This window comes from Arachis ipaensis, chromosome B03, assembly GCF_000816755.2.
Source record: "Arachis ipaensis cultivar K30076 chromosome B03, Araip1.1, whole genome shotgun sequence".
In the NCBI taxonomy this organism is placed as follows: Eukaryota; Viridiplantae; Streptophyta; class Magnoliopsida; order Fabales; family Fabaceae; genus Arachis; species Arachis ipaensis.
In genome coordinates, this window is record NC_029787.2 from 2061967 (window position 1) to 2075086 (window position 13120).

A 13120-nucleotide genomic window follows, 5' to 3' on the forward strand; every position below is an offset into this window, starting at 1 on the left:
ACACACAAGTCGGACGGAGGAACACCAAGTACCAGGTCCACTCGATAGCCACCTCCCTCACACGTTTGGGCCAACCTACGCCATCCGGCCCATTAATCTCCGGTTACCCACCGTAACAATTATTATTATTTTCTGGGTTGATTTTGTCTTAAGTATTAATCTCTGAATTTGATTATTGCTTAAAATCTAAACTAATATCATAAAAATCCAACAAAAAAGGGGTTTGATCTCCCATAATTAATAAGTGTGGTAAAAAAGAAAAGTCCTAATTATATTGATTGGTATGGATTATATTAATTGGTATGGATTACTTGCAGATGGGATAAAAGCCTTGTCTAAATCCAATCCTGACCCACCCTTTATAGGAATATAAGAGTTCCAAGAAAAAAAAGCATAACGTGCAGCCATCCGTTGTATGCCAACTCACTTCATCACATGAGGAAAAAAAATAGCATCACCGTAACTTTCACCTAATTCACACCGCAAGCATTTAGTATTTCCACTGCAGAATGACGTGCAAAGTATCAAAATTTCGGTCTCCATATTTTAGCACGGCCAAAGATAACATTCTGTTTTAACAACTAATCCAACCAACTTCAACAAATGACGGGTTCCTGTATAGAACTTCTCATGGAAACCTCATCCTGTGTAATTTCTTAGATTAGAAACTATTGAGATTGAAGCATGAGAACTGTGCAAAAAAACCCTCCAAGAAAAACCTGCCGGTAATTATGCAGTCTTCACTTTTCGTGAGGGAGGCCGCCGAAATAAACTGATCAGATCATCAAGACCCTGACAGAGCATCATTAAAATTTAGTGCACAGAAACAAGCTATCGAAAGGTTTGCAACAGATGTTGGATAATAAATAGGTACCCTAGTTGTGATGACCAAGAAACTGAACAGCACAATTAAATACGACCCCAGTACTAGAAGCAATAACAAGTCAAATGTGACACTGGCAACCTGTAAAAGCATAAAACAATTACTATCAAGACAAACCGATTATGTTTAATTTTATTTATAATCAAAAGCAAGATATTTAATTGGAAATAGAAAGTCCTTTTGCTGTAAAAAACAAACCCCCTTTAAAGGATGTCCATTAAAAAAAAAGCAAGGGAAAAGGTAAATCAGATCACCAAAAAATTGTTGCATCCCCAAGAAATTGATGGTCAGGACTTGCAATAGTCATAGCAAAATTGTCAAACGAATACCCTTTCAAGTTTGCTTTAAGCCACTCAAAATGCAGAAAAGAGAAAAGTGCCAACTGTTGAACTTCCCATTCAGAAAAATGGTATAAAGAAGAAACTCCAAATACCTGATATATGTTCAGCTTTGCGCTAGTAGAATCATAAAATGTGAACATCCCATCTAGAGCTTCGCGTTGCAGATTGACCTCATCTGTATGATCTTCTAATTCCTACAGGAATGTAGAACACTTGATAAGTATACAAGCATGGAGATAATCTACATCAGAAACATCTCACCACATTAGCACTTAGAACATAACCCAAAGCAGATCCAACTGCCTACCAACAGAAAACAGGAGACATTCTAAGATTTTTGCAAACACATACATCAAGAAATAAAAAAAAAATAAGCTGCAAACATTCCCCTGAGCCTCTAACTGAGCCACCGTCAAAACCTTCCCAATTCCCATTGTCCTTAGCTTGAAACAAATGCCAAGGTATACATGATCCAGCAAGCAAAATACCTTTTTCAGAGCCATGACAAAAGGATCATCTTTCGAGAAAAATGGTGCCACTCGAGGTGTTTGGGACAAAACATCTAACCATGATCGGATATAATAAGGATTTACAGCCAAGTTACTATTGTCTGCAAAGATTTGGATGTTCTTTCCTTGATGTCCGTAAATATGCCGCTGCAGAAAGATAAGAAAACAGGTAAAAAAAAAAAGAAGGAACTTTGTGTGCAGAAAGTAGATACGAAAGACAGGTATCAGAATATCAGTTAATGTACATGTATTCAACTATCAAGAAAGGAAAAAGATCCTCTAAAATGAGGAGATTGGTAAAGTGATGAAGTGAGTAGTTAATCACTATTGAATTTGTAACTTCTATGACATTTGAGTCCCACTATCCTAAGAGTGACTAATTGCTTACTTTCTCACGTTACCAATCTCTTCATTTTACAGGAGTTTGATCCATCCAGGAAATGCATTGCTATATAAATACTATAGCTACATTAAAAATTTAATTATGAGATGGATAAGGAAAGACAAGGTGAGAATATAAACCCAAGAAGGATGAGGAAAGAAGCAAATTCCACTGTGACAAGAAAGAATGAATTGATCTTACCGCAAGACTCTCAGCAACTAATTTCACACCTCTGATAATTGCCTTTTCATCTACAAAATGCCTGCACAATGAAGAACTCGGTGAATAGTACAGAAAAGAATCAAAAGACAAATTTTTGGAATTTAATTCAAAAGAGAACCTGCTGTCAATCAAACCACCAGTCTTTTCCAGCAGTTCAGGTGCAGCCGAAAGTTCAGAAAGAGTGGCAGCAGTAACTCTCAACCTTGAAAACTGTTCATGCTCCCAAGCTACCTACAGAAGATGACTAACTTCAATGCCAGCTTTAGCAGTAGGATTTAAACAGAAAATATATGAAGACCATGCTTGCAATAGATGTTGTAACATATCAACAATGAGACATGAAGCACAGTCTGATATTGACTACAGAAAGAAAGTGGTAAGCACTCGAGAACCAACAACAAATCATCAAATATTCATTCAGAAACCAAATCTAAAAGGATCTTATGAATGACACAACAAAGAAAAGAAATTGAAGTGGATGGTTCGACCCCAGATTATCGTGAATCAAATTTTTCTTTGTTGAACATATAATGAAGAGCTACACGAGACTTAATAGTGATAATTATAAATTGCTTAAGAGCTAAACAAGAGAAATATCACAAGCTAGAATTTTACACTTACTCGAGGATTTGAGATATTTATTTTCTTATGCTTCAAATTCACATTAAAGCCTAACTCTTCTGCAACACTTGAAAAATCCTACACCAATATTTTCCATTAGAAGTCATTAAGACAAAAACACAAGTTAATCCATTTAACTAAAGCAGGATCAGTGTGATAATTTGCTTACTTCCATGATTTGCTTAATGTAGGCATTTTCTGGAGGCTTAGACACATGAATCCACAATTCATTCTCCCAGGAGCCAATACTATCTATGCAAATAGCATAGTCAATGCTTTCACGCAATCGTTGATCAAAGCTCCGAAGCCACTGTAATTTGCAAAATTATGTAACACTTATAATAACAAATGGAGAAATTCAACTGAATGGGCAGACCTATCAGCAAGTGAGCTTCCAGAAAAAAACATATCACCTTACGGGTTCCATTGTAGTTGTAAGGCCCACCAGATGTTAGCCCAAACAACAGATTGTATTGGCCTCTGGTCTTTGGATTAGAATACAAAAGTGAAAACAACCTAGCTACTTCAAGAAGAGCCACAACACCACTTCCATTACTATCACTTCCCACTGATAATGCCTACAATTACAAATATTTTAACCCAATCATACAATATATACTCTGGTATTATTAGTGAAATTAATAAAATAACATACAGGAGCAGCTCCAAAGGTGTCATATGATGCCACTACTGCGATGGTGGGTAATTGATGTGCATCATCACCTGCCTTCAGTCCTGTCAACCACCCCTGCAACCATATAAAATATGCATCCAATATCCACAAAAGTTTTATACAAAAACCAACAGTTCTGAAATTCAGGCCACATTTGTGCATGTTTGCTGTGTAATATAGTGGATACAGCGGACTGAAACCATTTCACAAGTTGTGATTTCCCTTAAATTTGTGATACATGTCTATAAAGCAGAACCAGGATTTTCACAGCTCAAAATATGCTCATATTCCAACAACAATAAATAAAACTGTCTTCATGCATAGGTATAAATCTCATGACACGAGTATGCAAAATCAGAAGAAATACTATGCCTCTTAAATCTCAATCAGTGTTTTAAAAAAGCGGTTATGGCGGCACCATAATGTTATGGCGTGGCGGATATCTTCCTTGCCGCCATACACTGGTCGCTGCAATGAGTTTTCCACAGAGAGCGAAATGGTGGCCGCAATTGCAATTGCAATGGCGCCATGGCGGACCGCAATAAAAATGGCAGAAATTGCAGGGCTTTTTTGGATTTTTGAAAAAATTGAGGGTTAGTTTGGTCATTTAGGAAACCCTAAAATGCTACAACTCACCTTCCTCGTCCTCCTTTCTTCAGAAAACTGCCTCTTCCTCTCTAACGGTCCAAAAACTCTCTTCTATCTCTCCCTCTCTGCTCTGGGCTGCCCTGCAAGCCACGGGTTCCCCTCTCTCTCTCTGCTTCGTAACTTAGTTTCTGTTCCAGACTTCTGGTCTTCCTACCCTTTTTTACTTTCCCGATTCCCCTTTTATTTACATAGTATTGGTGCTATAAATTATATTATAAACCTCTATTTCCCGTTTCCTTTTATTTACAAGCCCTTGACTCTAATGTCCCTGCCACCTGCCTCTTATATTCTATGGTGTACTATGACTTGATGTTATTTTATTTGTTTAATTTGCTACTGCATTTGCTGAATTAATTGGATGCCTTATGAGTAGAAAGTTGCATAAATTGATTAGCTTTTATAATTTATTACTTTCAGAATTTTTCTGCATGTTTTTTGTGCATATACATGTATTATTTAGGTAGTCCGCCATTTCCCGCAATGCCACTCGCCATAATTTTATGGCGGATTTTTGGCTTACCGCCATGAGCCGTAATGCGCAATTAAAAACTATGGTCTTAATAAGCATTTTCATTAATAAAATCAAATCAATTTGATTTTTCCAGAGAAGCACAGTACGATGTTTAAAAGCTTCAGATTTCAAAGCTACTGTACACAATCTAAAATTCCATCACCAGTAGTACTTATCCACATATTATTTCTCTAAAATTGGTCAAACAAAAACCTGAATGTTGGTAATGGATGGAGAGACAAGACTCTTTGGTTCTAGAGCTGAAACAACAAATTTGTATCTGCAACAAATCCGTGAAAAAAATAAACAAAATGTTACTCCCAAAAATAAACGTGCAAATGGCACAGCATTCGGAAGAAAAACCCAAAATAACAAAAGGGAAAACAAAATGATTAGGAAAGAAAGCAGCAACATTAAATCAGTACATAACTCAGTGTAGTCAAGAGTGCGCTTAGGCACTAGAGGCAAGGCAAGAAATGGTTCTATGCCTCTCACTTGTTGAGGCGCTTTTCTTTGTGCTTAAATGGAACTTTTGAAGCCCTAAGAAGGCACCGAGGCGAGCAACTTGCTATGAGGCAGCAATTTGTTTCTCTATATTTTAGATGAGAGAAATCATCACTTTTGTTAAAGGGGCCTAGTGTCAGCCCAAAATACACTAAATTATCCAACTTAGCTCAATAAAGTATTAGATATATACCCCTACTACCCTAAAAGATATTAGGTTTTATCCAAAGAGTCAAATCTTTCAAAAGCAACCTGTAGACAAGACAGAAGACCACTGATTGACCTTCATCACAGCAAAAGCTGAGATGTTAGCGGGGCACCACTGGACCACCTCTTCGTTTTTTATGACTCCATGGATGCACACTAAATCTAATCTCTCTTTTCGTTGATAAACTTTCAGAGCTTTTCTCTTTTGGTAAATTTTCGGTATTCCATTAATAGTTTTTGGTTATAACCTATTATTATGAAGCCTATTAGGAACATTATTATTCTTAAAGGATTTATGAAGCCTAATTATCATTATGAATTGTTTAGTTTTCTATGCACAATAGACATGCAAATTATATTATGTATAAAAAAAGATAGTAGAATCTCATCTCAGGTTGTTTGGACATGTGAAAAGAAGATTGACAGAGCACACAGTTAGGAGGATGGATGAAATGGAAGGTAGACAGAGGACGAAAGGTAGAGGAAAATAAAAAAAGGCCATACATGAGGTGGTCAAAGAAAATCTATGTATAAACAATCTCACTATCATGATACATGACAGAGCTCAATAGCGTCGTTTTATCCATATAGATGATCCCACGTAGTAAAATAAGACTTTGTTGTTGTATCAAAAGAAAATGTGTATTCTACTACTTTCTAAAGCCTTTGTTTATTGAGACGTGCACCTTTTGGCGCCTATCGCCTTTGAATACCTTGACATAACAAAACATAATCCAAACGACAGGAACATGAGGTGTTCAAGTTCAACAATACATGTTCTAATACTTAAAAAGTTGGAAATACATAAGGTAATTAAGTATGGATATCCAATTAAGCAAATCATTCAGTCCACTTCATTCCTTGACCATTAAAAAGGTTTTGCAAAATTTAATTAAAGCATTGAATTTGTTAGAGTTGAACTCACCCGCCAGTAGTTGCAGTAGCTGGCTGACCAGTGATATCACTCTTCTTGATATCAGCTAATACAGCATTAATGTTGTCATCCTCAAAAGCAAAATAAACAGGATACTGTAAAAAGATGCAACACCTTAAAAGGTTACACTTTTATCAAATGAAAAATATAAACTGATAAAGATAAAAGGATAATGAGACAGCCAGTTACGTGAATCAAACAATGCCTCATGAACAACAATAGTTACAGCACAAATTCCTTAGCATCACACAAAAGGTTGTCACCCCACACAAAAAGAAACAACAAACGCATTCCTTTGTATCAAAATGGTATAAAGTAATTATTTCCTTTTTGGATCATTTGGAAGACATTTTTTTAGAAGAAAGAAGTTATTTTATAAAAAGCACTTCATCACATGGATAATTCACAACAAAAAATACCTTCCAAGGCAATCTAACTCAGTAACATAGAAACATTGTTTAGGAATTCATTATTCATGAACAAATCAGTTGACTTTTCTATCCCACTTCAGTTTTATAAAAAACACTCCGAAAGATAAAAGTAATGATAATAATCTCAGAACAAATTAAACCATCTTAAATTCACTCACAGGTAAGTTGGTACGTATAAGTATCTGTTCAAGTTCAGCCAACACATTCTTCAGCAACTCTTCAGTTCCATCTAAATGGTTACTTCCCACTTCACCTTTATTTTCAAAATTGAATATCTGTGGCAGCAAGAATAACAAACCCCCCAGAGGCTTGTTTTCTGCAATATATTCTGCCACAAAATTGGCACAGAAAATAACAAATTTGGCAAATTTAGTAGTTCAAAACAGAATGGAATTCTTCATATAAGAATCAATATAAAGTATAGTGACAAGAAATACAAGGCATTCAGCTTTGATCGTTTAGTAATTATATCTAGAGGTTGACTATTATATAACATATTTCTTGGGTTGATGCCAGCAGAGAAAGTTAGACACCTTTGCCAACCTATAAACTCAAATAGAACATACTTCCCCTGCTTAAACAAGATCCCCGTAAAATGTCCAAAGTCCAAAACTAATATTTCCCCTGCTTAAACAAGATCCCCGTAAAATGTCCAAAATCCAAAACTAATACTATAGGTCACTAAGTTGCCTGTATGGCCAGATATTAAGTTGTCATAGTCCCCATCTGACTATATAACACTACTAAAAGGATAGACACCTTAACCATCCAGCATATTATCTCTTACTCTCGATCTCTAACAAGCACTTCCGAACTATAAGACCCCGTTGTAGTTCAACACTTCTATTACTATTCCCCGTCTGTTCTGCATTCTTCTCGCACACAAGTTAAAAAATATCCTCTTATAACATTAAAAGAAGCCAAGTCCATTAGAATGTCTAACAATAATCTATAAATTATTATTATCATCATCATTATTATTATTATTAAAACAAAAAAAAAAAAATAAAGGCCTAATCAAATTTTGTCAATATTTTGGTAAACCCCAAACTAGGAATTAACCTGAATCCATCTTTTCATAACTCTTAGCTAATCAAATTATAAACCAAAATCAACACTGAAGATCAATCATCCACCTCGAACATTAAAATCTGAAGAACAGACAAACGGACGCCTATTTAATAGTGTTTGAAACGCCTTACCATAAAAAATAAGAATATAAAATAAAATAAAATCACCTTTCCTTAAACGCGATTCGTAGCATACTTAACTTCGAACTACGTTAAGCAGCATAAAAGTTATTTTATGTCAAGTCCCAGCACAAACTAACAAACCTAAAACAAAGATGATGAAGAAAAAGTTAAGTAGAAGAACCTTTGACGAAGGAGATGTTGAACTCGCGAAGAGGAATGAGAAGTACTGTGCGAGAGAGATCGGCGTGCGGAGAGAAGTGGAGGGAGGTGGCGTGGTGATTGAGTCCGGCGAGGCGAGATCCGAAGGGGGCGCCGGATATGTCGTACTGAATGAGACGGTAGACATCGACGACGGTGGCGCCGTCGCAGAGCTCGACGCAGGCTACCAGCACGAACACGAGGGCGATGACCGACTCGAGTACCAGCATTTGGCGCTCGCGCGGTGATTTTCTAGGCGCCATGGCCAACGTAGAGATCTGGTTCCGATTAGGGTTTTTCAAAAGAGCAGAAAAGAACAATGTGGCTGTGACTTGTGGCGGTAGTGTAGAGTTTTAAGGGCCCACAACCTATGTTGTGGGTTTCGTTGCTCTTGTAGTTGTGTTCTTTTGGGCGCAGATGGGAAAAATATTTTTATTTAAAACTTAATTTTATGATTTAGAATAATTATAATATACAGATTTAGTGATTGTATAAGTCTTATGTATTGTCTGGCTGGCTTGAATGAATATGATTATATGTTTGATTGGATTATTGTTTGATTTTGATAAATGGATTGTTGCTTAACTGTTTCTTTAAAGTTTCGTAAATGAGTTTAATCGGTTGATAATTATTTGATCTGGAAACAATTTCCTTGAGATATGAAAATAAGGTGACTATTGGATTTAGCTTGCTTTTGAACTGATTTTGGGTTTTGGACCGTTGAAAATGATTGTGGAATGGTTTGGTTGGGACCCGAAAAGGGTGGCAAAGTCCAAATTTTAAGAGAGGTGCTGCCGAAATTTCTATAAAAATCTTAGACTTTGTTTGAAAAGTTATTTAGAAATGTTTGGATTTGAGAAATTGTATTATTTGATTTATTAAAAAATTAGTTATGTTTTTTAGTTTAATTTATTTAAGTAAACTATATGTCTTGAGTTCGATTTACTTAGAAAGGAATTATTTTACCATTTTGAATCACTGAAGGAAAGTATTATGTTCTAATATTGATTTTTTAATATAAAAAGGGCTTTTGCTTTTAGTTGGACTTAAGGATTTCGTTTAGAGGAGCTTTTAGTGATTTTAAAAGAAATTAGACTTTTGATTGAATAATTGCGTTTGTGACATTTTGGGAGAAGTCTGAGAATTGGTTTTAAGAAGGAACCTGAAAGTGATTTTGATTTAAATGGATTGGCTCCGTTTCAAGTGAATTGGTTTTGGATTGAGTTGGGACCTGTGACTTTATATGATTCGGTTTTATAATAAATTCTATTTCTATTTATTTAAATCAAGAATCTATGATTTTAAGAGTTCCAATAAATCTTTAAGAAATTGAGATAGGTTGTACTTTTCTAAAGTCTTGAGACTCTACTGAGAAATTTCTATTACCAAATTCTATTTTAGGATGACTGGTTAGATCTTTCAAAAGAGATTTTTAATTTGGCCTAGTTGCTGAATCGTTTGGAAGTTTTAGAAGGATGTAGTGAAAATATGGCTTGTCTTGAAAGAGGAATTTTTTTTTTTAGAAAGATGGCTTATAAGCTAGAAGTGATTTGAGAAATGTGGATTTTTGAAGTTAAGACTGGGATGAATTGAATTTGATTTCAAAGAAAAGTGATTTATGGCTTGAATGATGATTTTATGAGTTTTATGATGTTGGATGATGGAAGTGCTATTATGTTATGAGCCGGAATGACTGTATATGATAATGAATTATGGCTGATTGTGAAATATGTTATGAGCCGGAATGGTTGTATATAATAATGAATTATGGCTGATTGTGGAATATGTTATGAGGCGGATGACTGAGTATGAATATGGATGATTATTAAGTTGATAAAGTGATTGTTGCACTTCCAATTATCTGAGATACGAGTTTCTCTGGGTAAAAGTAGTGGCTAGCCACCACGTGCTCCAGGTTGAGACTCGATACTCTGCTGACCCTATGTCGTAAGTGTGGCCGGACACTATGAAAGTTCCGGATGAGCTCGCTCCCATGGATAAACACCAGTGTGGGTGTTGTGTGATTATGATTATGATTGTGAATAACTCGGGTTGGGGATGCACGACAGAGGGACAGTCCAATGGTTAGCTACCAGGACTTGTCGGGTTGGCTTTATAACCGATAGATGAGACTCATCAACCACTAGAACATGCATTCATCATATGCATCTATGTGACCTTGTTTGGTTGTGCATATTGTACTTGGTTTGCCTATGTGATTAATTGTGTTTAACTGTTAATTGTTTCATTTGATGTAACTGCCTGTTTCTGCTTGAGCTTTTCTATTTGTGTTTGCGACTGAAACTCTGTTGGATTGTGATGGATTGGTTGTGGATTGAATTGTTTGGGTCTAAGGCCGTGACTGATTATGAGATGGGCCGAATGCCGTGTTTGGGTTGTGTTTTTTTGGCTTATAAAAGTATGAAAAACTAAACTTTTAGAAAGGCTTTCGAATTTTTGAAGAGTTAACAGTTTTCTCTTCCAGAAAGAATTTCGAAACTTTGATATTAAATCTTTGGTTTTGAAAAGATGCATAAGGCGGTTATTAATCACTGTAACGATTTTATTTTCACGTATCCTATTATAGTAATTCTGCAACCCTATAGTGAGAACACTTTCGAGGGCGATGTTCTCACTCCTCTACAGGTGTTTCTTTTTTAGGATATGGAAGAGGAAGTCACGAAGAGTTTATTCTGTTTTTCCGTTTATATGATGTATTGGATTGTTTTAGTATCTATGTTTTCCCTCGCCTTTATCTTTATACATTCTGTAAGAGAGATATGAATTGTATTAGTTAATACTTGTAAAATCATTAATATGTATATATACATATTCTTTGTAAGTATTGATATTAGTATAGATGTATGTTTTGAAAAATGGTTCGAAAAATTCAGTTTAAGTGTTAAACAGGCTCATATTTTAGTATTAAATATTTTAAGAGTTGTCGTAATACCCGAGCTATTAGAGTGGCGCAGCCGGAAGTGTAACATTTTGATAGTTAGGGTGTTACAGATAGCATCACTAATCTAAAAACAATCCTTCACCACCATTTTAAGATGAAAAGTCTTAGATCTTTTAGTTATTTTTTTGGCCTTGAAGTTATCTCGTCTTATGATGGCATCTATCTTTTTCAGACAAAGTATGCATTTAATCTTCTTGTTATAGGGCTGAGATAACTAATAGTTGCATAGAATCTACTCCTCTTGAATCTAATGCTCGCTTTATTACTCCTATTAATTGCTTTGGATAATCCCACTCACCACAGATAATGGATTGCGGACTTGTTTAGCTAACTATTACTCAACTAGATATTACTTCTATTGTTTACGTTATTAGCCGATTCTTATTAGCACCACTCATTACTCATTATGCCGTTGTTTCATATGTTGATTGGATTAGTGATTCCATTAATCTTTGTTCCACTATTGATTATTTTTGTTTCTTAGTGACTCTCTAATATCTTGGTGTGCCAAAAAATAAATTTTTATCTTTCAATCAAGCATAAAAGCAGAATATCGTGCTTTGGTCGACACTTCTATTAAAATCATTGTAATTTATGGGCTTCTTGAATATTTGGAAATTACTCCATCTTCTCTCACTAATTTCTATTGTGATAACAAAAATGCTATTCACATTGCTAATAATGATATTATTTATGAGCATATCAAATACATTAAGAATGACTGTCATTTTTTATAATAATAATTTTTTATTGATATTATTCGTCTAATAATTGTTAGAACTATAAATCAGACAACTGATATTTTTATCAAGATTCATCATCTTATTTGCTTTTGAAATTTAGTTTTTAAATTTAAGATAGTATTTTTCATTCTCATTTGAGTTTGAGGTGGATATTAGAATATAATATAATATTGGTGGATTAAGTTAATTAGGATTAGGTTAAATATAGTTGGTATAATAAAAAGTTGATACAATAGATATATTTAGTGAAATTGTTAGTGATTATTATAGTAATAATTATCAATATATATGTATTAGATTTGGATTCTCTAAAGTTTGAATTTCATTTTAGAGAGTAAAGTGTGATCTTTCACCATTTATTTTATAGGTAAGACTAAGAATAAATATGAGAGAGAAACTATTTAAGAGTAGAAAATCACACTTTATCTTCTAAAGTTTTAGAGAATCCAAATTCATATGTATCAATTATTATATTGGAACAAGAATTCATAACACATTTTTTCCTTAAATATCTGTGTTTATAACATTTAGCATATCATAGGTCCACATCCGTCCTTTTTACACAATTAGACACTTTAACTAACAGCTGTAAATTTTTATTATTTTGTTTTTTTGGCAAATGATGATTGGTTAATTCTAACTCCTGAATTTTTGTCGTTAAACTAGCATTGAATTAACTTATCATCTATACTTTAATTATCAGTAATATTAAAGAGACAAAAAAAATTAATCATTAATTAATATTAAATAAAATAATTTTAAATTATTTTTTTATTATCTCCGAATTATTATTGTTAGTCGAAACTCGAAACCATGCTTATACCTTTTCCACTTAATAACTTACGATCATCTTTCAAACTCAATTGTCATGTTCTAAGTTTCAATAATTTCAGTAATGATATTTTCATCCAAAAATGTTGGACTTAAAATTATAACATATATACACCACATTTTTAATATTAATCTTGTATGAATTTACTCAAATTTTCTCCGACAAAATTTCTTGAAGTGTGACTAAAATTATGGTATTTACACTAAAACCAAACTCTAGGGTTATATGCATAATATACCAAAAAAAATTACATAACTTTTTAGTACACTTTTCAATATATTCTTTTAATTGTACACTCTAGTCATATACTTTTCTTTTATATATAC

General features: G+C 34.2%; 1 protein-coding gene across 4 annotated transcripts; it reads right to left on the reverse strand.

Moving 5' to 3' along the window:
* On the reverse strand, positions 337-8644 carry LOC107629340 (nicalin-1). Of its 4 annotated transcripts, none has more exons than XM_016332109.2 (14): positions 8241-8642; positions 7025-7182; positions 6427-6530; positions 5004-5070; positions 3614-3706; positions 3372-3536; positions 3128-3268; positions 2959-3036; positions 2456-2568; positions 2317-2377; positions 1713-1880; positions 1317-1418; positions 875-964; positions 337-792 (listed from the first exon to the last, which is right to left on the reverse strand). In XM_016332109.2, the coding sequence occupies exons 1-14, from the start codon at positions 8518-8520 to the stop codon at positions 730-732; spliced, it is 1683 nt and encodes a 560-aa protein (XP_016187595.1). In that variant the 5' UTR covers positions 8521-8642; the 3' UTR covers positions 337-729. The 4 variants fall into 4 exon arrangements, 3 of the variants coding, with proteins under 3 accessions (XP_016187595.1, XP_016187594.1, XP_020973377.1); XM_016332108.2 differs by having other exon boundaries at positions 7025-7194; positions 8241-8641; XM_021117718.1 differs by lacking the exon at positions 7025-7182 and having other exon boundaries at positions 8241-8632.